The sequence below is a fragment of the Corvus hawaiiensis genome, chromosome 5 (assembly GCF_020740725.1).
Source record: "Corvus hawaiiensis isolate bCorHaw1 chromosome 5, bCorHaw1.pri.cur, whole genome shotgun sequence".
Taxonomy (NCBI): domain Eukaryota; kingdom Metazoa; phylum Chordata; class Aves; order Passeriformes; family Corvidae; genus Corvus; species Corvus hawaiiensis.
The window spans coordinates 50,908,955-50,932,864 of NC_063217.1; the positions used below are offsets into that span (position 1 = coordinate 50,908,955).

Genomic DNA, 23,910 nt, shown 5'->3' on the forward strand with positions numbered 1-23,910 from the left:
TGTCCCTGCCTTGCCCGGGATGCCCTCCCCCCCTGCAGGTGCCTTCAGCCCCCAGCCCTGTGACAGCCTCCAGCAGCCAGCGAGGCCTCAGGAGCGAGAGGAGCTGCAAGGAGGCCATGCTATCCTCTCTGAGAGCAGCCCCATCTTTGAACTACGTGTTCCTGCACAAGTGTTGCCAAAACTTGGGTGCCTTTTCTGGAGCACAAGTCCTATGAGGAGCAGCTGAGGGAGCTGGGGATGTTTAGCCTGGAGGAAGCTCAGGGGAAACCTTATCACTCTCTACAACTGCCTGAAAGGAGGGTGTAGCCAGGTGGGGGTCGGCCTCTTCTCCCAGGCAACCAGGGTCAGGATGAGAGGACATAACCTCAAGCTGGGGAGGTTTAGGTTGGACATTAAGAAGAATTTCTTCACAGAAAATATTGCAATATACTACCCAGGGAGATGGTGGAGTCACCGTCCCTGGAGGTGTTTAAGACTGGACGTAGCACACAACAGGTGATGGACTGTCTGGCAGGTGCTGGAGTCACTGTTCCTGGGGGTGCTTAAGACGGGAATGTGGCACTTAGTGGCCTCTATGGTTTAGTTGACATGGTGGTGTTGGTTCACAGGTTGGACTCGAAGACCTCAAAGGTCTTTTCCAACCATTCTGTGATTCTTCAGTTACGGTCACAGCACCGGCCTGTTGAGGCCACAGCCGCAATTCCACTGGGGAGGAAACTGTCTCATCCGCGCGCTTACGGCCGAGAGGGGCAAAGGTGCTTTTATCACGACATGAGCGCATTAACTTAAGGTTTCTCTTAGTGATTCCTCCCCGCCAGACGGGAAGCCAGCGCCCCGGGACATCCCCTCTGCCACGGCGGCGAGAGAAAGGCAGTCGAAAACGACCCCGCACTCGCCTCCGCCCCGCTCCCGGACAGGGAGGAAGGAGGAGGCCAGTGGGCAGAGGCGGATGAGAGCAGGCAGCTGGAGGCGGGCCGAGCCGCGGGGCGGCGCGGGCGGGAGGCCGCGGTGAGCGGCTGCGGGGCCTGTGCGCGGGCCCGGCAGGAGCGCGGCGGGAGCGGGCGCGGAGGGGCGCGGGCGGCGGGGGCGCGGCCGCACGGAGGGACGGGACCGGGGATCTGTCGGTACGGGCCTGTCCCGGCCGCCTTCCGCCCCGGAGCGGAGCGGGGCGCCCTAAAACTGGCCACGGTGGTGAGCCGGGCACAGGGCACTGTGGGAAGGAAGGCGTTCGGCTGGAGCGGGGTCTCGCGAATCCCCCCGGGGTGCGGTGCCGAGCAGCCGGGCTGCCCTGCCGCGGCGCCCGGGGCCGAGGGCCGGGCCGTGTCCCGCGCGTAGCCCGGGCCTGCCCCGGCGCGGTAGCGCCAGCGAAGCCACAGCGGCTCTTGTGGAGCTCTCAGCTGAGCGTTTTCCTTGTTGCGTGATAGCACTTAGTGAAAACAGTGCCCGAAGAATGTCTTTTCAAAGACTTCACCTTAGGGAAGCAAAGATACATTTCTTGAGCAAGGGCCCCGTCAAGGGTTATGGTATCACTTTGGGGACGTTTCTCTGAGGCACCTCGGGACTGATAGCAGTGTCCTAAATTAAAAGTGAAAGTATCCACCCTTAATGGCAAATGGATGATAGGAGAATGTGCAAATAAACAGTCAGTGTGACATGCAACATTTGAAAACACCCACTCAATTAGCAAAGAGGTTCTTTGGAATCTTGGCAGCAATTTGGATCACCATTGAGGTGAAAGCTCTCAAAGACAAGCCTCTTGATTTCGTCCCTGTCTGCAGAGACCGCAGTGATGTGTTGGTGTTGCAGTAAGTGAGCATCATGATTTGTTGTGGGTAGAAAATGGTGTCATATTTCTGAGGGAAGCGTGAAAATGCAGCCCACAACACTCAGTGGGGGGAACCAGTGAACTTAGTAGGCTAAGAGCTGTGTGTGCCAACAAAATTCCAACATCCAACAACAAAATTGTATGTATTCTGCTGCGTGGGAACCCTGAAGTGCTTTTCCCGATAACGGCAACTTAGTGGAAAAAAAGCCTTCAATAACAATATCAATTCCAATTGCCTCTGCTTGAGTTTCAGATACAACCACTATGCTTTAAGATCATAGCAGCTTCAGCAAATGTTCTGGTTTGGCATTTGTTACCTCTAAGTCTTTGGAGGCACATATGGAAGTACATCTGGCAATAACATAGGATTGAAGAGAACAGGCTTTTAGTGAACTTTCAGGAGCTCTCTGATGTGGAATGTATGTAGAAAAAGTATAGTCAACTTAAAGCTGTGTGCCGGTTTATTATTTGTTCTTGACATACAATAGCAAAATTATTTAGCTTGGAAGGGACCTCTGGAGGTCATTGGCTCAACTCCCTGCTTAAAGCAGTGCTGTCATCAAAGTTAGAGCAGGTTGCTTCAGGCCTTGTCTGATTAAGCTTTTTCTTGAAGGATTTGAAATGGAGTTGAAAGCTGGGTCTGAAATTTAGCCAAATTTGGAAGAAAGTGTCACAAGCTTTGGAAAGTTACGAGTTCTAACCAGTGTGAATGAAGCATACTCTTGCTTAGTTAAGTGGAAGCTGTGTTTCCTCTCCATTTTTGGGGTGAGGATTCTGGTTCTCCAATTGTGCAAAAGTCTTCACTGTGCACAATGCAGAGATTTTTGGAAGATACATTGTCCTGCAGCACAGTTCTCTTAGTAGATACAAAACTGAAATATTTTTAAAGTAACATTTCTCTATGCAAAACTGAAACGACTGGCAAACCACTTTAAATAAATAAGTCATTATGCAGATAAGATACTAACAACCTTTTAAATTTGAAGGCAGAAGTGGTGATTCCAGCAGTCACGGAGCTGCAGTGTAATCCGCTTTATTTCTACACCTTTAACAGCAGGAAGGTTTTCTGGGCAAAACCCAACTCTTGTGCCTTACTTGTCCACTAGATGAGTTAAATGTTTTCACTCAGAGATTCAAGTTTGATGGAATGAAGAAAGCTGATGTCAGCGTTGATGTGTCTTAATCTGTTCACAGCATGTCTTAGTGTATCCTGTGAAGTCAAGTCTCTGAAGAAATCAAAGCATTATTGCTTGCACTGCTCAGTGTCTACAGGTCCTGGGTAAAACACACTTTGTAGAAGAGTATTAAATACAGTTCTTGGAGAAGCTTATCCTCTAAGTAGGAAGGAAGGATGAAGAGTGAGGGAGAAAATATAAGTGGAAGCAGCTGTGCCATTGTAATAATGTGTCTTTTAAATGTCATCACTATTTCTCTTAAATGCTCAAGTTAGAAATACATTGGCGTCTTTCAAGGGGAAAATTATAGAAATTAAATTGCTATATTAGTTGTGGAATCAAACTTTTCATCTGCTAATGCAAATAATTTCAGCAGTCACTGGTCGCCCTGCTGAAGCTGTGGATGAAAGCAGATCAGCAGATACAGTTCTCAGTGTCCTAAGGACTGTGAAGAAGGTAAGACTAGGTAAAATAAGATGAAAGAATGTTCATCAGCTCAGTTCTTGTGCAGAGAGTGTGGTCACAACACCTTTTACAAGACGTGGCAAAATTTCCACCATCCTATTTCAGCTTTTTTTCTCCAGGTAGTACTTAGTCCACCTACAATGGGAAAGGGCAAACTGCACTGGGATGCTTTTGGATTCAGTGTAAATAGCATTACTTTGACAAGAGGATTGCATGTGTATTACTATAACTATATTAAGTATCCTGTTGCCATTTGAAGTTAAGTTTCCAAATGCTTTTCTTATATGTAGTCTTTCAAGTGTGGTATGAAGATTATGTACACAAAGTTCATGTTATGGTGCTTGTCCTCAGAGACACCTTTTCTGTCAAAGTTATAACTCATATCAAAAGTGTATGTGTGGCACATCTGTTGAGTGTAACCTCAAGATGACTCTCCCACTTTCAGAAAAGTCAGAGGTATTCTGGGACTAAAACTATCTTTGCCTTTATTATTATACTTACGTGGAATGGACAAAGAAATTTTAGAGGCTCCCTTTGCTCCCCACAGAAAAATGAACCTTTCTTCATATTTTGTATTAGCTAGAGCAATCCCTGTGGTTACCTTATGATTCCGTATTGATCCCAGTGTGGCACCTATAGAATCTCTGCACCTGTTCCAGACTGCTCGACTATGGGTCTGCTGTACCTGCTTCTGCCAATTAAGATTTTGTCTAACCCCGGGTTTTTTTGCACACCCCATTGTTACCCCCCTGCCTTGGCTACAGGAATAAGGAGTATTCTGATAGAGCATCTCACTAAAGATCAGTTCTCCCCATAGCCCTTGCAGGTTCAAGTCCTCATAACCTTTGAGTGCATCTCTGCATTCACTTTCTGTGTCTTCAGACAAAACATACAATATTGATTGGGGATTATTATGCATCTGTTCTTAAGTCACTTTATTCATGTTTTATGGCAGGTTTTCATGCAGTTCTACAGTACATTTTGCAGTTTATTTCAGCTTTTAAGAGATCGATAAGTAGGGTCCTTTAAGTTTCAGATTTCTGAACTAGGTTGGTATTATTAATAGTCCACATACTTAATTCCACTCTTTGATTTCAGATTCTGTAAGGACCTGCAGCAAAACAACTCCACAAAAAGAAGCACCTTCAGAACAAAGATGAATATCGGGAAAGCTTACAGTGCTGTTAACATCAGCAATGGAACAGATCTAGCTATTGGCTTTACCTCTTCTGCAGTAGCTGTTCTTCTGTTTGGGACAAACTTTGTGCCTGTCAAGAAATTTGATACTGGTGATGGTAAACTTAATTATATTCCTTTCTTTGGTTTGCTATTTTTGCTAATAGGAATAATATTTTACCAGCAAATTACTAGAGTTTCAAGGCTGTCATCACAGCCTTAATCCAGAGAGTGTGTTTAGTTTTGTCTGCTGTTGTTAGGGTATAAAGCAATAATAGAGCTTCAGGATGTGGCATATCTTTGAAGAGCCTTTTTATATGTTGTGCACGTCGACAGTGATGATGTACATTTCATGAGAATTCCACAATGGAAAGTGAAATGTCCTTTGTTCTACCCTTGTGGGGATTCTCGGATACATACGGTGTTTTTATAAATAAGGTAGAATTTGTTGGACTTTGCAGCATTGCCTTTCAATTGCGACCCTAACATAAAAACAAAAACTGAAAGTCTAATAATTTTATATGGTGACTTGGTAAGAGGAAACAATTATTCCTATTTCCTACTTGGAATATTATCACTTTACTAGGTTTGTGTTCGATTTCCATGTTTACGTGAAGCATAACCCAATTACCAGATCCCTAGATGAATAAATCTGCCATTATGTTATTGCAGTATAGTACCTGCATTGCAGTCTGGATATAACCTCTGCTCTTTGTGCCAAATATGACCCTAACAAGACAAACTTAGGCTTTCAAGGGAAAGTCTAGCACAGCTGGCATAAAGTTAACTAGTCTGCCTAACTGACCTTTCAGGAATCTACAGAGGTAGAAGAGATCTGTCACTGCCCATCCTCAGTGTCCAGGATTGGTGGAAAAGCTTCAGCTTTGAAGAAGTTTCATCCTGTGCATGCATCTGTGTTAGCAGCTACTGGGGTGGTGGGAGAAGTTTGCAGCAACTGAATGTCATCTTTGTCAGAAGTCCATCAAAATTTTCATGTGTTTAAGAATCAGAGCTTGTGTAAACTTTGTGTAGCAAAGTGTCTTTTGCAGCTCTGTGGGAGGAATGCATGGTAAGGAAAAGACTGACCAAATTATAAGCCACCCTACAAATACATCCTTTGAATAAATTGTAATGTGGTTCCCTGAAATTCACAAAGGAGGTGGCCACCTTTTTGATTTTTTTTCTGTACTACTGTATGTAAGGTAAACATATTCTGGTAAGAGATTCATACATGCGGTATTCTACAAATTCTCTGTTGTGTGCCTTTGATTTTTCCACAGGCATGTTCTTCCAGTGGATTCTCTGTGCCTCCATATGGATTGTTTCTTTAGTGGTCAATTTGATCCAGAATTGCCCCCGGTTTTGGCCTCTGGCTATGGTTGGAGGTTTTGTGTGGGCTACAGGTAAGGAATAAGAGATTCCAATTCTTGAAACTTTTCCATATATAAGATAGTAGTTATTTAGTAGTGTCCTGGGGTGACTTTATGATGTGTATCCCATATCGCTGCCCTATGCCCAGGAATTAATTTATATGCATTTTTATGCCTTTGAACTGAGCCTGAGAGGGGGAAGGAAAAACTGAGCAAAACTTTTTCAAAGCAGTTTGCAGTTTGTTCAAGGTCACACAGAGATAGGGACTTTTCTTTCCAGCTGTGGCAGGGGAGGGAGGAGGCACCTGGCTTGCGGTTGCCCATTAGCTTTTGGCCAGTAGTTCAGTTTCTTTTTCTCCAGAGAGAGACTGAGAGTTGAACTTTTTTCCTTCCCTGGAATTTCGGATTTTCTCCTTTTCTACTGGACTGCTCAATATCAGAGCACATCAGGAGGACTTTACACTGAGCGCAGACGGCCTGGCCCTGGGCCAAGCCCCAGCTCTGAGGAGACCAAAGGGAGGTCTCTAACACTTTCCCAGGTTTTTTCTCCACAGCGAAAGATTTTATTATTTAGCATTATTTTCCTTTTCCTGTGTGTTTGTTAAACAAATAGTTTTTATCTCTTTCACTTTCCTTTGAGGAAAATTTATTTTTTCCCAAACCTGGTGGGGGAGGGAGGTGACCTGCCTTCTTTCAGAGGATATATTTCTAAATTTGGCCAAACTGGTACAAGTAGTTATGCAGTTCTTTAATGTCTCACTGTTAATGGAACTGTACCCTTATAGTAAATACTGGTTTATTATGCTTATTTTGTAAGAGGCAAATTCACACCAAAAATAATGTTTAAAATTAGATGGAGGAAAAGTCTATGTTCAGTGTATTTATTTTTTTAAAATCCCTGTTTCTTATCACCTTGTAGCTTCCTAAATTTCTTTGCCTTCTGACCAGGTACAGAATCTAAATCAAATATAGACAAGATCACATTCTATTTTTTAACTGATTTCAGTTTTGGTTTTTGTATTTCAGGCAATGTTACAGTTGTCACTATTATTAAAACTATTGGCTTAGCTCTTGGTCTTTTGATATGGGCTTCTTTTAATTTGCTGACAGGTTGGGCAAGTTCAAGGTAAGTAGGTTTTAAATCTTAAGTCATTACATAACTAATGTTACCAATTCTTCATTAATAACTGCAGTGAAAACTCACCTGTAGAATCATAGAGTCATTCAGTTTGGAAAAGACCTTTAAGATCATCAACTCCAGCCATTAACGTAACACTGCCAAGTCTACCATTAAAGAAGATTTATCTTATGTATTAAAACTTTCTCCTTCTCAGTGGAGAGTACGCAAGTTAACTATTTTAGCTTTTTGTATTTCCTCTGTTTTAATAGAAAGAAGAATGCCCAGTGATGTTATTGAGTCGATAAATAATGTATTTCTTAATGTAAAATTAGTACATATTTGTTTTTTTTTCTTCTGCAATGTGATCTGATAAAATAATTTAACTTCAGTTTTTAAATATACATATTAAAAAACAACACACGTTAAATTAATTGTTTTTGTAAAGTAGACATAGCTTTTTGCAAGCCAACTGAAGCACTGATCTAATACTGAAAATATATATACTTAAGCAGAATTATTTACATGAGTCAAGACTTCCAAGGCTAGGTTATAATTTAACTACTTGTATAAAGTCTGTGCAACTAAGTGAAACTGGTTAAATGTTCCAGGTTTGGTTGGTTTGGAATTGACCCGGAAGAGGTATCAAGACCAATCTTAAATTATGTTGGAGCTGGACTTTCACTTATAAGGTAGAAATTGATCCTTATAATGCATTTCTGTTATGTAAAATATATATTTAATAACCAACCACCAGGATGATTTAACAAGAGAATGAATATATTGGAGAATTTTTGGCAAATCAATTTACTATGAAATTCATGAGCTATCCACAGCTAGCTGGTCAGTGTTCATGTAGAAGCAGACATGTTATCCCGTACAGGGATGAAATGGTTATCCATAAACACAGAAATATATTTTTATGCTGGTAGGCATGTTCAAGGCAAAGCAGAGATGTACGGATTACCTCCCTAGCTAGGTTATTCAAATGGTTCACTTCCCCCAAGTGCTGTGAGAGGACGGACTGACTAGAAGAATCTTGTTGAGAAAACCTCAGATTTCTGATGTCATTTCCCTCAGTCAGAGGTACAAATCTTGATCTCATAACTATAGAAGATGCCACAGAACTCCTTCCCTGATACTTTGGGGTCCATGAGAGGCCAGAGGCTTTGCATGTTTTCCTGTCTGTAATAGCTCCATGTCTTGTAAGTCTTAGGTCACACTTCAAGTTCCCACACAGTGTCTTCCTTCACAGTCTTTGGAAGGACTTTATTCTTTCTTTTTGCTTGGTTTTTATTTGTACAAGTGCAAACATTTTGGTCCTAACACAGAGGAAAGAGGATCTTTGGTTATGTAGCAGTGTTCTTGCTTTCCAACTGGGTGGCTGGGAAGATGGCCCTAAATCCTAGGGGCTTTACTGTAAGTGTGCTGACAGAAGATACATGAAGTGCCTTTCAGAAAAGGAGGTTATGAAGATAATGCCTTTCAGAAAAGGAGGAACATGAAGATAGTGAAGCTGTTTCTGATTGGTAGGAGAGAGCTGCTGCCTTAGAGTCATGATTTTTGGTTCTGCTTTTCTTCTTTCCTAAGAGTCTGCAGCTTTGTACCCGTTCCCGTTATACGTGGCACATTAGTTTGGGAGGTACTGAGAAAATAGAAGCAGTACTGCTATTCCTGCCTGATAAATTCATGCAGCTCATCACCTACTTCCTGTTTCTGAGATATCATGGAGGAGTGACCAACAGGGAAAAAGATTGTGACCAAACGTGTTCCTGGCAAACTGCATAAAGGCTGTGCATGTTGCTCTGTGAAGCTCAGAAGCAGGCTTTTCATTTTCACCTCCTGTGTGGAATCTGTATGTTTCCTCTGGAGGAAGCTGACATCCTTTTATACCTATGCTTACTCTGTCAGTAAGAGATTAATCCTTCTTCAAATGGAAACATTTACAGTTAGAGGAAGAAATTCCTAGATCATTAAAATGTTTTTCATAAAAGTAAAAAACAGATCCTTCTAGTTCTGATTGCAGGTATTTACCTGATCTCCTGTAGGCAGGATTAAGAGTAGCAATATTACCCTTTCTTCTCCGTTTTATTCACTTAATGCACTGAGCGGCACTGAGCAATATCCCTTCTCTTTCTGCATGCTCACAAGGCCCTGTAGCAGCAGTATTCCATCCCTCACGTATGATAGAAGGGTAAAAATTAACATTTTTCCGTGAGCATAGAGGCAATTCTGTGCAGGTTTGAGCTGTTCCTTATAGAATTTTCAAGCATGTGTTCCATTTATGTGTGATTTAATATGAAATGGCACTGTTAGCTACAGCATTTATTGTTAATGTGTTTGTAACTACATGCTGTTAAAAGAAGGTGTTTCAATCACATTACATGAGAAGAGAGATCTATAAAGTGATACAAAAACTGATTTATTTCCTTATTTTCACTTAGGTTGTCTGTTAGCTAAGTTAAATTATTAACTTAAAATTATTATATTTATATCTTTCATAACTTATTACGATTACGTATATATATATATATATATAACTTAAAGCAATTGCATTTTTTAAATATACTGAACTGACTCTAGGGTTATAATGAAAACAAAGGAATATGCCTCCAGATAAAACTTTTGTCTCTGGACACTAAATGTTATGTCCTTATGAACTGACATGGTATTTATTTGGTGTATTTTTCTCTTCTGAGTGCTGTCATATTTCTTTTTATAAAAACTGAAGTCCAGAGTTCTTCAGCTTCATTAGAAAGCACACCTTTACTGAGAGAAAGTGTAAGTACTCTGCAGTTGTTACTTTACAGCAGTGAAAGTACATATCCATTTTAAAACAAAAAATGTGTTTGTTAGTCAGGTTTGGTAGATTTATGGTAGACTACATAAAACAACATAAATACATATTGATTGTATCTTAATCTGTGGATCTTTGATATCACTTTGAATATTAGCAACAGAAGAGGTATTCCCAAGTGTTCTTTCTTGTTTGTCAGTTTTAGATGGCTTAGAAAGTCCATTTTCATTATGATGGAGATTACATAAAAGACAAAGAGTATTACTTTCAGAGAGTATGTGGGAAGAGGAAGCAATTTCAATTAAACGTTAGCTATAAAGCTGTGAAGGTGCTTAGGTGAAAGGCTGGATTTTTGCCCAGTTGCTGAGCCAGGAGACTGTCAAGAGTTGCTGACTGTCATCATCAGCTGTGGCACAGGTTGGAGGCCAGTGAGGGGTACCAGATTGGCTGTCACTCCTTTGGGAGGCAGTAGCAGAGTATGCAAAGACAGCTGGAGAACCACAGGCTCCTCCTACCATTGTACCTTACTGTTAGAGGTCATGCTCAGTGGCTACCTGAACAGAGAGCCCTGAGAGTTTTCTAGCTGTGCTCAATACTCACTAGAGGAACCAGTCTACAAGACTAAAGCACAGAAGACAATTTGATTGCACATTTTAAGAAATCAAACTAAACTAAACTTGCATGAAAACTCTTGGTTTTTTGCAGTCTATTAATGATTCTGAAGATACCACTGAAGACTCATGGGTGAACAAACTTTCTCCAGTAAAAAAGAGACTCATGTAAGTTGCTAACAGTTTTTTTACTGGTACAGAGCAAGTAGCCAGAGAAAGTAGTTAAACAGTGTTAGAGAAGAATTTGTCCTGTGGTTTCCTAGCAAAGTCACACACTAATAAATAACAGGTTTTTACATAGTAGTGTAGCGTGCAAATCTATATATGAATAGTTGCACAGTTATTTAGATTATTTCATTGGCTGGATTATTTCAACATTGAGTGTGTCTCACCTTACCAATTAGGTATCAGGTACTCCTGTGAAAAAATACCATTTGGCAAAGTAAATAACAGTATCAGCTCAGTAATTACAGAGCTGGGTTTTATCAGCTGGTTGATTAGCACTCCAGCATAGAAGAAGCCTGTGCTAATGACATGCTTCCAGGTGTGGTTTCCAAGTGAACACATCTGGAGAAGGCCTGGCAGTATGGTAAGGAGACAGTAGAAGTGCTCCAAAGCTGAAGCAAGGAGATGGTGTGGGGAGTGGAGCCTACCAAGAGCACAGCAATCTGGAGATGGAGTAGGGAACTGAAGAGGCAATGAACCTGGGAAGTTATAAAGATTATGTAGATTGCAACAGCAAAGGTGAGGGTGGAAGCATGTTAAATTGAATTTTTGTTTGTTGTCCCCTAGCTTTGCTTTTAGGAAATCCTAGTTAATTTCCCATGTCATTAATCTAGATTGCTGGCTTTTGGTGCAGGAATTGTCTGTGTTGCTTGGCCACAAAGTGCAGTGAAATTAAGTGGACCATTTCTCTACTAGAAAATTTAAATGTGCTAAAATGTATTATTTTTATAGCTAGCAATTTTTTTATGATATACAGTTTTTACCTGCAGTACTGGGCTTACATGTGTTGTCTACTTCTTTAATTCATGCTAGGCTGTTTTCTCCAATTTTTATTCTTTTTAAAGAGGCTGTAGCCTGGCTGTAGTAGCTGGAATACTCTACGGTTCCAGTTTTATACCAGTACTTTACATCAAGGATCATGGAAGAAGAAATGAAACTATATACACAGGAGCAAGTCAGTTTGGTAAAGGCTAATAGACTACTTCTACTTTATTTCATCGTTTTTTAAAGGCAGAGGGTGAAAACCTTGATATGCCTGAAAATAAACCATGACAATTTATCAGTTCTGTACTACTTTAGATGTTGTCATAATGATAGCCCTAGCACTCCTTTTTTGTTAGAGGTGAATTACACCATTAAAAAGACTTGAGAAACATCCCAAAGACTACCATACGTAACTCACAGGTATGTTTCTGAAGGCATTAAATATTAGCACTCCCAAAATACAGAGTTTGTGTGAGTGGAGAAGGAGTTAAACAAGGGCACGAGCTTGCCAATTTCCAACAGCAATAAAGGAAGAGAATATTGGTCATAACTGATGAGGAGAACAGATATATGACAATATAAGTAATTAAAACCATGTCGTTTTTTAAATTGAACCTGTTTAACATAAGCCTAATTGCCAATTTCAAACTACATTCCCCCAGAAATGTTTTCCTTAAGGTTTAGGTTATACCTTGTCAGGTAATGCCTGCAGCTGCTTAAGAGCAAAGTACTGCTGAGAACACATAATGTTGCCATTGTCATATACAATTTCTCTTGAATACTGCAATGTATATATTCCCCAGCCAGGCAAAACAGATGTTGTCATTACCATAGCTGCCTTTCCTGTTGAGAATTTACAGCTCCAAGGAGACAAGGATCACTTTGCTGCATGCTTCTGCTTTACCATGTTGGAAATACTCTCTTCAGCCCATACAAAGTCCATAAAGGATTTATTATTCATAATTACAGTGATCAAAATTACGATACATCCTTCAAGATCAAAAAAGGGCAAAACTGAGCCATGTTTTGCTTACATAGTCTGTGCAGTTGTCTTGCCTATAAATGTAAAGAACAAAACAAGGATACAGGAATACAAGAACATAATTGTAGATGGTCAAGAGAGGTCGTAATTATGTAAAATCCCCACCCCAGTTTTGTAGCCTCAGCTGAGGATTTTCTAAAGTTTTTATTAAATTAATTGAGTAATGTAATAGAGTTCTAAAAATAACAACTCATAGAAATGCTTAGAAGCCTGTACTAAATGGTGGAGTCAACACAGAATTTAATTCATGTTTAATAGGTGTTACTGATTGTATCCATCCACAGTTAAACTGGCAACTGAGTTAGACACAATGAGATTTGAATTTGAATTCTTAGGAGTAGCACCTTTATGCATTTTTGTCCATATGAATGCTATCAGTGAAAATAATTTTGTTAAGATTAATAACTGGTATTTTTGCTAACATCATTTTATAATTTCTCTTTCAGATTTAGATTATGTTTTTGCACACTTCAGTGGAATATTTCTTACAAGTACCATCTACTTTTTGATCTACTGTGCAGTCAAAAAAAATAAACCTTATGTTTATCCCCAAGCCATATTGCCAGGTATGTTTTTAAATTAGTAGCTCATTTCAGTTACTTCTTTGGACCATTTTGCAGTGATTAGTTCAAGTTGTGTGTTGGAATTGTAGTTCACCTTTCAAGTATCTTCATTTGACTTTTTGTCTCTTTTGAAGGGGCACTTCTATTAGGTTAATTAATTAAGGTTGGGAGACAGTGATAATTTTTGTTCTATTCTGAAACTAGAACAAAATGACATTGCAGATTTTCAAAAACTAACTGCCAGAGTGGAGAACATGTTGCCCAGAAAATTGTGAACTTTAATTAATTTGCTACTTCAGTTGGAGTACCTGATTTTCATCCATTGAGCATTGATTTAGATTGCCAGAGCCAGCTTGTTAAAGTAGTTAACATACTAAAATACATAGATACAATTTCTGTATTATGCTATAAGTGTAAAACTTCCACAAATTGCTGCCTGGACCTTGCTGTGCATGTTTTTGATTGGGATTTATTTTTCTAGGGTTTATTTCTGGTGTGCTTTGGGCAATAGCCAATTGCTGCTGGTTCCTGGCCAATCACTATCTTAGTGCTGTCGTCAGCTTTCCAATAATTACTGCAGTAAGTATATAAAGTAAAATTTCTAACTAGAATTAAAAGTGTTTTTTGGAATTGAGTTGAAATTATGATGGGTCTAGAGCATTTTTAGTCAAGAGTATACAGTGTCTCCTCTGCTTGTCTGTGATAGTCTTTGGATTTTTAGGAACATGAGTGACTGTGACAAGCACCATCTTGGTCAATGTCAAGCATAAGAAAAACCAGAAGAATTGAGAGTGTGAGTCTTTAGGTTATGTAAAAGCCAAAGCTTTGTAAATGGAATTATATCAATATTAACTATTTAATTGAAGTGATTAAAAGAAGAATTATTTTATGTTTTCATCCCAGGCAGTATATTTTAGTCTGGATGTTTTTGAATTTGTGAATTTTATCCCCTAGTAGTTGTTTTGCTTAATTAAGTCAGGATTTTTTTCTTTTTACATTTCTTGAACAAACAGAACAGATTATGCACTACTGAAAATAATGTTCTTATGCAAATGTGTGGAAGATAGGTTGGCCTGTTCTGTCTCTGTGTTATTGCTGTTCATGATGTACCTTTAAAGCATAAATTCCAATCACTAGGTAAAAGTAAGCTTTGCATTTACTCTCTTGACACTGTACTAATTGGTGACGCAAAGGTGGCAAATGAGAGTTAATAAATATTAAAACCAAAGTTTTGCTTAACAGCTGTATTTTGGAAGCAAACTAATGAAACAACTTTAATAGGGATTAAGCTTTGCCTCAAGATGCAGCAAGTCAAAATAAACTCCGCAGTATGCCATCAAAAAAAAAAAAAAAAAAAACAACAAAACTTGGGATCATTCTAATTAGAAATGGAAGGATTAATGGAAAGCTGCTTTAGTAACTTAGTTATTGGTATGCCTAAAGGGCAAGGATATAAAATAACAAAAGGAAAAATGTAAGGACAGCAGTGATGAGAAACTGCCTGTCTGGACTGCAGGTTCAGAACTGCTGCTTTATTTCACTGTGGAGAAAATTTTCGGAGAGGTATTCATCACTTCCCTTTAACACTTTGTTTCACTTTTAAAAGTGCATTCCTCTCTCAGCGCACATTATCTAGAAAGTGAAATAACCCCTCAAATAATAGTTGGCAATGTTACTAGGAAACAGCACCCACACATATATTCAGCATGAGACACTTTTTCCTGTCTATATCTGTGTCCCATCAGCTGCAGTGAGGATGAAGAGAGGGAGGTCACTGGCCAAACATCTGTCAAGTGTTTCTCAGAACAGCTCTAATGGGAAGCATTCACAGAGCCAGTTTTTGTTTCATACTCAGATATTTTCTCATCAGAGATGAAAATTCAGATCATTGCTCCCTCAGGGGAAAAACTGTATTTTCAAGAGTGCCTGGAAGTTGCTGTTGTGTATCACTGTTTCCTGTTAGCCAGGAAACCTGTACAACAACATCACAGATAATCAGGAGTTTCCCTGACCTGTCTCCCTGGCTGGCTCTGTGCTTTGTCCAGATGCCAGCTATACAGGAAATACATCTGTGTTCCAGTCTCTTGATATCATACTGAGTGATAAAATCAAACTTTGTCCAACTAGTTAGTCATGCTAATAAAGGAAATGTTAGGAAACATTGTGCACTCTAATTTGGACTAAAGTAAGGCATGTCATTTGGAGTCTACTGAAAGAACATGTAACAGCTGGAGCAGACTCCACAGTGTAATTTAGAAAGAAGTTGTGCCTACTGAAAAAAAAAAAAAAAAAAAAAAAAGCAGTTTCTTGACTCTTTAGCCCTTCCTGAAGATTTTATTGTATCTTACTTAGTAAATATTTCACTGATGCTTATGCTTTTGTCATGAGTGCTTTACTTATACTGAATGGAAAGACCTAAATGTGTTATCCAGACAAAATTCAACCATCCTGAGAGCAGTAATGAGAAGGAGTGAATTTTAATGAAGTTGTGTAATGTACAAATTAATGTTATTCTTTAGGGTCCTGGCCTTGTTGCTGCAATGTGGGGAGTCCTTGTATTTAAGGAAATCAAGGTAATGTTATTAGGTCTCTTACCTAATATCTCTTGCTTGTCTCTAGCTCTAGAAACAGCATGACTTGGTATACAGCTGTATCTCAGATTTCTCCTCCTTGCAAGTATTGCATTATGAAACTGAAAGTGATATCATGCAATTTAAAATTTTCCAAGAAACATGAAGAACTGCGAACAATTTTTACAGGAATTAAGATTTTAGTTCCATAACTGTATTGAGGAGCAGTGGATGTAGATGAAGACTGTAGCACAGCCAGGAGGCAGGACGCCAGGCACAGCCTGAAAACAGTTTTCATTTGAGCCAGTTCTTTCAGTGGAGGCAGGGGAATGAGCAGTTGTCCCAGTAATCACATCAACAAGTAGATTACATTTTTAGGGTCAGGTTCAACAAAGGATGCAAAAATCCAACAGAGGTTAATTTGCCTTTGTAATTACAGTGTAATGTAAAGATCCTAAACTGATACAGCAGTGATTGTCTACAACAAGCTAATTTACTGGATTTTATAGGGCAGAAGTTAGTTGTCTAGTGGAATCTGAAGAACTGAATGCTAGCAGCGTAATACCAGGTTCTCTTTGCCAATCTGTCCAGGATCCAGAGGTACCTAACTTGCTATTAGAGACGATCTTTCCCAGTATTTTTGGTGACTGTGTGTCAGGCATCCTTGGATCTAGAACTAGAAGTTCTGTGTCTCATACTACAGATTAGTGTTGCACCACAGTAGAAGATCATCATGTTCGTTATCCAAATCTTTCTAACCCTCTAAGCCTTTCATTCTTTTCATACATTTTAGAGTAATCTCTGCCTAAATGAAACCTAGTACTTTGTTTTACTTTTTTTTAAAGTGGTATCAATAATGACAAGATGATATTTTCATTTTTGTCTTCTGTTGCCTATACAGGGACTGAAAAACTACGTGTTACTGTCAGTATCATTTTGCATCATTTTGGGTGGTTCACTTTCGACAGCTTTTTCTAAAGTCTGAAAGGACCTTCTGGACCAGTAGATGGTGCTAATGTTTAACACAAATAGAAAGACAATGTTGGTAGGTCATAATACATAATATTTTTCCAAATGTATGTCCAACATTTACCCTAACTTGCTATAGACAAGTGGAAAATGAAAACATTTGGCATGAAAGAAAATATGGGAATGTTTGTTTCTGCGTTTCATGGAATAGTAAGAAAATCAAAGGACTTTATTAATCAAAGCTAAATGATTTTATTGTTACTAATTATTAGTTTTTTTCATTCAGGTGCTAAACTTCATGTCATCATAAATTGCAGTTTACTGTTGTGATGGTGGATAGTGATTTTCGTTCTTAGTCTGTAATACTGTATGTGTTTGCAAGCTGATTTATTAAAACATTTTGTCTTACTGGCAAATATAAGATATGTCTTGAAATATTGCTTATGAAACTGATACACATGAAGGTAACAAAGCTTTTCTTTTATTTAGAAGCATTATTCTTTAAAATCATTACTTTGCATAAAAATGTTATCTTCCAGTCACTTCAGACTTGTGAAGGAAATAGAGTTAAAAGGGTGCTGGAAAATAAATTACTTTTGTTTCACAATGTTTTCCATAACTACCACCAACACTGTTTTCCTACTTGTGGCAGCTAACCTTTATATATGCAGAGCATGTTGTCTGAATCTCCCCGTAGCCTTTTCTTCAGTAGATTAGACAACTCCAGCTCCTGCAGTCTTCCCTTGCTTGTAACTTGCTTGTAATTTCTCTTTATCTTTCCTGATAATAGAACGGTTTGGCTGCAAGGGACCTTAAAGATCATCTATGTCCAACCCCTCTGCCAAGGACAGGGATGCAATTCATTAGGCCAGGTTGCTCAGGGCCCCATCCTACCTGACCTTGAACGCTTCCGGAGATGAGGCATTGGCAGCTTCTCTGGACAGGCTATTCCAATCTTTCACCATCATCTGAGTAAAGAATTTCATTCCAAAATCTAATCTAAACCCAACCTCTTTCAGTGCAAAACCATTGCCCCTTGCCTTGTCACTGTCTGCCTGTATAAAAAGTCCTTCTCCCTCCTTTTTATGTACCACTTTAAGCTTCTGGAAGGCTGCAATGAGGTTTCCCTGAAGCATTCTCCATGCTGGTCTCTCACTAAGTGGACTACATCTGACATGGCAGTCAGGCTGCAGTCTTTCAGAAACCAAGAAGTGCAGCACTAAGATTATTGGAAGGATCCCCTTCCAGTTTGCAAGCTCTGCTCACAGTTACACATCACAGCTTTTTGCCATCATGGCTTGATATTGTTAACATGTTCAAATTGCAACCATAGTTTCTCCTTTCTCCCTTCCACCTTTCTTTGTCTGCTCTTCACCAGATTTGATCTTAGAACTGTTACTCAACCTGCTTTTTCCCATCTTGTGTTGTTTATTCCTACCTGGGTGTCAGAACTTGGTGTCGGAGAGGTTTTTCCCCTCTAAGGCATTTTTCTGGTTTTGGTCTCTATGTTAACCCTGTCCTCCAACAAGGTGGCAGCATTTTTCAGCCAGATGTCGTCTGCAAATTTAATAAATGTACTCTCTAATTGCTGTAAATAATTAATGAAAATGCTGTGTGATACTAGCCTTTACTTGCATTTTGGTATCTAATACTGCTTACTTTTCAGGGAACGGTTGATTAACCTTTGAATACAATTTTCCTGTATCCTACTGTGCTTTTATTTAGACTGTGTTCTCGGAGCTTTTACATAACGTGTGATGGAACTGTTCAAATCAAGGTACATGATGTGCTCCACCCTATACCTGATACTGGAGAGAAAACTGGGAATTTTTTCTGTCCAGTACCCAGGTCAGGCACAATTTCTCCTTGACAGATGCTTGACTGTTACTTACCTAGCCACTATTCTATTGACTCAGGCAAGGAAAAGTAATCTATTCACTGTGTTTCTGAAATAACTTGAATTAATTTGGACATTTATTAATTTCCTTGTTTCTGTTTAATTTCTTAAAGATCACAGTCTTAAGGGTTCCCATCTTAAATATTCCAGGAATATAGTCTGTGCCAGAAAGTTGGTGATAGACAAGGAATTGGCAAAACCAAAACGCAATATCCTCAGGCTCCTCAGATTTACAGATATGCTTTAATATGGCAGTTCTTCCCCGTGAGTTTTTATTCCAGTGTCCCTGTTCACAGTTATGTTGACAGTGGCCATGATCTGTTTATGACTGAAAGAACAAGGGTGCTGTTCATTTCTGTTTACAGTGTCATTGCTGAATAGGGGCAAATTATCTCTTATTTCCACACAGGTACTGACAAAAATACTAAACTTTTAACTCACTATTGTGCTAAAATATTAAAAATGCAGTACGATATTTCTAAAGGTGGTGTGGTTGCAGCACTAGTGCACTTTGATGCACCAATGCAGCTGCTCAGGCAGGATCATCTGTTTAGTTTACCACCACCTGTTAGATCACCTGTCACGTTTGGCTAAAGTCTGCAAGTACACTCTCGTCAGTGAGGCGCATACTCCTCACTAGTCTGTGTGTTGGAGTGAAAGCTTCTCTGGACTCGGGCCCAGAGGGAAGCCAAAGCACAGGGGTTGAATTAAAACCTTTGGACAAGCTGAGATACATGAAGTCACACTAAAGTGAAATAGAAATATAGATTTTTAACTTTTAGTAGAAATATTTGCTAGGTGCCTTAAACATTAAAAAGCTGCAGCAGAGACCTTAAACACAGTTCTTACTGCAGCAGTGTTGCCTTTTCACAGAATTCTTTACTTTAGACAAAACACAGATGGAACTATACTGTTCACATTTTTTAGATAGAGTGTTCACATAAACAACAAGAGCTGATAGAAACTGTATACGCAAATCTGTTACATCGTACCTGTGTAACACTTGTGTAAGGCTTACAACTGTTAGCATTAGACCAGGATACGTTAAGAAAAGAAAAACTAGAATAGTGTGTTAATCTTACTGGTCAATTAACAAATACAATTTACACTTCTATGAGAAAAAATATAGAGTATATAGAAGAAGAAGCTGTTTTCTGCCTGCTGTTTGCTGTTGCTGCTTAGCTTTATCATGTAACCCCCTTCAAACTCTGCCTTCAAGAAAGCTATGAGACTATGAAATAAAGAACTTAGCAGACCAGCAGTCTGCTCTGTTCTCTTACCCTAGTCCGAGAAAGAAGGGTAACCCATCCAAGCTCAACATCTATGTATAGTAAGTAATTCATTAATGTCTCAGTCCTGCTCCCTAGGAGGTGCAAAGGCAGCAGCAGGACAACCAGCCTTGGGCAAGCAGGTGACAGCAGCAGGGGCAGAGAGGCAGGTCCCTGCCCTGCACAGCCCCTCTCCTGGCCAGCAGGAAGCTGTGCTCTCAGTGAGCAGTCAACTCTGCAAGAAACGTTCCTCCTGCTTCAGAGGGCCCTCCAGGGCTGGCGCAGGCTGTTCCAGTGCCCCTGCATGGAGGATGGCCAGAGGATGCTGATTTTCCAGCCATGCTTGCCTGTGCCTGGTCCATCTTGGGAGCAGCATGGATGCAGGCACACTACCAGAGTTTTGAAACTCAAGGGCTTCGTGGTGTCTAGAATTGTGACCACTTTAGGTAAAGAAATGTCACTTGAAGGTAAAGAAACTCGGATGCAATATTCCATGCTGAAGTGGCATATGGGAGATGTCATAAACCTTATATTCTGTTCATCATCTCTATAACAGCCATGATTTTAAAGGCTAGGGATATGATTTACTACGGGAAAAAATCTCAACCAAACCAGTAACCAGAGGGGTTTTCTTCTTCACAACTAGACATGGATCCAGCTCAGCTATGTAGAAGGTACAGGGTTCTGTGGCTGCCGTTATTTCCCTGGTCATGAGAGGCAGTACTACAGAAGAACTTCCTTCCCTTCTGCTTTCCTTTCCTGCCCACCTCTACCTATTCCCTGGGATAGATGATCTTAGAGGCTCTACTGTCTCTCTTGAGGGATGCTCTTAAGTTGGGCACAGCATCCATGTACTGGATATGATTACAGGAACAGTTAAATCCTCCAGGGCAGGAGCACCTTTGCATGTCCTAGTTTTTGTACAAGATCGCTGGCTTTCTGAAAAAAAAAGACAAAAACCTGAGCTCCTGTCCGTAGTAATTGCCATGTAAATAAATGTTTGTAGTTTGATGCAGTTCTCCAGTCTATGTTTAAAGCTATCAGATGTGCAGACTTAATTGCTGACTGCTAGGGTGTTCATTAAAATTCTTGCTTGTGACAGCTCAAGTGTGACCTTTATTAAAATGCTTTTTACCAGCTATCCTATTGGATTTGACTTGTTGACTGCAAGAAAAAAATCCCACCTCTTCCAGCACTTTTCTGTAAAAAATCCCATGTGGTCTTCCAAAATAGTTTTTGTGATGTTCACTTGGAATATGTTGTATAAATATTCCACTCATTTCTGAAATTTTCTTGGTCTTGACGTTTCTAGTTAGAAATAACACTGTTACTTCTTTCATGCAAGGGTGCTGGATTAACAGCATGTTTATAGAGCTATTTGTACAAAACAGTCTGGCAGTAACCGGGTTTAGTAAGAGAAAATTCTACAGCTAATACAAATTATCATGGTTCTGTTTATATCAACATATTTTTGTATAAATGGAAGAATCACATTTCTTGGAGAAAATTAAACTTTCAAATGTTTGCTTAAACAGATTTTAAGAATATGTTTGAGCTTTAAGCATTTTTCTCTGGTAATACTTAGAGGTAAAGAAGCCTGTAAAATATAGGTAAACTGGGAGTTTCACAAGATTTTTGTGCAGTCTTTTGAACCAGGGGAATCAGTGTCATCTTTTTTTAGAGTTACCTTACCTGCTCATTCCTTCCCCTGTGTTTATTATCAATGGGTATTTTGAGGCTCACTGCCCTTTCACAGTTTTATTTCTTCATATTCTTAGTAAAAATGATTTTACCTGGAAAAATAATTTAAATACAGTTGTTCCTGTCTTCAAATGTAAACAGTAAAAACTGGCGCTTTTTTATTCCTATATAAATTGTATATTTTATTTATATCATAATTTTCTTTTTCAACTGATATTCAAGGTAAATTAAATACTATTTCAACTGTCTGACCTGATCATTGGTCTTTCTTGCATCTGCCCTGAAAATAAAATGTAAATTAAGATGCTGTATGCTAGCAATTAGTGTCTGTTTTCTTTTCATTTTGACCTTGTTTTCAAATAGAAAACTGATGTTTAATGCCCTATTCTGTAATTACTAAATGACTAATGGATTTCACTTTCCTTTAGCTATATGTAATGCTGATAAATAGTGACTATGGAGCATCTTATTTTAATTGCTACTGTTGAAGTGGTGATTTCTTGCATTCTTCATGCTTATCATAGAACATTTTTAAAAATCTAAAATATATTTCATTTTTAGCGTACATACCAAATAGTTCTTGGGTCTCTTACTGCATCGAGGGGCCTGTTTGAGAGTCTAACCTGAGAGAGGAAATAAAGGAAACAGGACCTGCATTAGTCCTGCTGCTGTCAGTGATTCAGGCAGTCATTGTGCAAGTAACTTGGAATGATCTCAGGTTTTGGTATTCATATAGAAACAAATTCACTGGTACTGACTTAAATCACACCTAGAGGTACATTAGTTATTTCCTACGTCCTTGCATTTTTCATGCTGCAGATCTTCTAAAAACATTTCCCACAGAACTGGGAAACAAACCACACATCTCCCAGGGCCAAAGCAGGGAAGAGGCGGGGAGGGAGAAGTTTTTCACGTCACTGCTTAATAAAATGAGAGAACCGGAGGCAGCAATTTTTCTGTGCCCCTGGGTTTGCTACAGTGAGGGAAACTGTCACAGCACTCTGAGCTAGTCTCCCTGAGCCTGTAGGTAAACCTCCAAGGACACGGTTTATTGTTATCATTCAGGGACCAGAATAAAAATGTTATTTGTGGGTAGAGGCTGGGGAGAGCAGCACTTGTTCAGGAGCTGCAGAATGGTAACTGCTCCCCACCTGTATTTGTACATCTGAGCTCTGATCCCAGCTAAGGAAGAGCCCAGGGAATACAAAGGCCACAGGCTCTTCGCAGATCCATCTTAGGAGAAGGGCTGATCTAGTCCATACCTGGATAGCAATATTTCACATCAGGTGATGCCCTGACTCCGCAGTTTATTTTCCAGTTGACTTTGTGCGCAATTGAAAGGTCGGAACTTGTATAAAAGCGTATCATGGCTTCTGTTCCTTGAAGCATACTGCGCTCGTCATGGTCAGAGGAAATGGTTCAACTGTTGGCTTGTCTTGCTTCCAGATGTACTTGCAGTGAGCATGCATGACCTCATCATCAATTTCTGCTTCACATGTTTGTGTCTAGCATTTTTGAGTGAAGTAGTTGAAATTTAGTCCATAAATCCAAAAGCTAGCATTTCTAGCTAACTAAAGTTTTATGTGATTAAAAAATGGCCTTGTTTGGATGTTTCTAGAAGTTGGCAGCATATCACATTCCGTGATGTCGGTAATGTGATCAATGAGATATTTATTACAAATAAATTAAGCACTTGCAACTTGTGACTTGCAACACACATTGTGTTTTCTTGACTTTTGAGAGGCTAGTCACCACAGTTTCTGCCTGGACTCTTCTAACTTTGCAGACATGGAAGTAAAATGCTTGTCTTTTTTTCTTCTTCATTGATTACACTGATTATAGTTTAGAGCCAGATAGATTCCTTTTCTTAACTTAGTAGGCAACAGTTCATTCAATGAAGCAATAGAGAATTTTGCAAGAAAGGAAGATAAGCTGAACTTTGTAGATGTACTCCTATATGGGTTTAGTGATATCAAGACATTCTATTCTTTAGAAAATCACACCTTTTCTTACTTTTATTTGGTGTCCCCAGCGTTTCCTTTTTTAATGGGAAATAGTGGTAATCCAGTTAGACTGATCCAATTAATAAACTTCTGCTACTGAATCAGGATTTCACTCGTGGTTCATTATGTGGGTCAAGTTGATTAAAGATTATGCCACTACCCAACTGTTTGCTAACAGACACCTTGCAGCAGCACCAATGGATAGGATTATGAGGGCAGTTGTGAACTTACAGGCAAAAAATCAGCTACATTAACTTTCTTCACTGTGAAGAGGTCACCTAAGGAAATTCTGGGGATGGGGAATAGCACTTTAACCTAGCACATTAAGAGTATGTCCCTGCTACTTTTAATCTGATTGTTGGGACAGAACT

At 39.5% G+C, this 23,910-nt stretch overlaps 1 protein-coding gene across 11 annotated transcripts; it reads left to right on the plus strand.

Moving 5' to 3' along the window:
• The first annotated feature begins 851 nt into the window (after positions 1 to 851).
• Positions 852 to 18,388, plus strand: TMEM144 (transmembrane protein 144). Of its 11 annotated transcripts, none has more exons than XM_048304996.1 (13): positions 1,059 to 1,124; positions 3,374 to 3,456; positions 4,564 to 4,760; positions 5,922 to 6,044; positions 7,038 to 7,137; positions 7,740 to 7,820; positions 9,828 to 9,909; positions 10,631 to 10,704; positions 11,607 to 11,725; positions 13,015 to 13,134; positions 13,613 to 13,710; positions 15,651 to 15,704; positions 16,603 to 18,388. In XM_048304996.1, exons 3-13 carry the CDS (start codon positions 4,622 to 4,624, stop codon positions 16,684 to 16,686), a joined length of 1,074 nt encoding a protein of 357 aa, XP_048160953.1. In that variant the 5' UTR covers positions 1,059 to 1,124; positions 3,374 to 3,456; positions 4,564 to 4,621; the 3' UTR covers positions 16,687 to 18,388. The 11 variants fall into 11 exon arrangements, 10 of the variants coding, with proteins under 10 accessions (XP_048160959.1, XP_048160953.1, XP_048160956.1 ...); XM_048304998.1 differs by lacking the exon at positions 1,059 to 1,124 and adding an exon at positions 1,173 to 1,191; XR_007203904.1 differs by lacking the exons at positions 1,059 to 1,124; positions 3,374 to 3,456 and adding exons at positions 1,220 to 1,805; positions 16,211 to 16,301 and having other exon boundaries at positions 16,603 to 16,694.
• The last annotated feature ends 5,522 nt before the right edge of the window (positions 18,389 to 23,910 follow it).

Coding starts and splice junctions, on each gene's coding strand:
- TMEM144 (XM_048304992.1), top strand. CDS start 1,654: ATGCAACATTTGAAAACACCCACTCAATTAGCAAAGAGGTTCTTTGGA. Junction 7,821..9,827: donor GCTGGACTTTCACTTATAAG/GTAGAAATTGAT, acceptor TTCTCTTCTGAG/TGCTGTCATATTTCTTTTTA. Junction 9,910..10,630: donor CACCTTTACTGAGAGAAAGT/GTAAGTACTCTG, acceptor GGTTTTTTGCAG/TCTATTAATGATTCTGAAGA.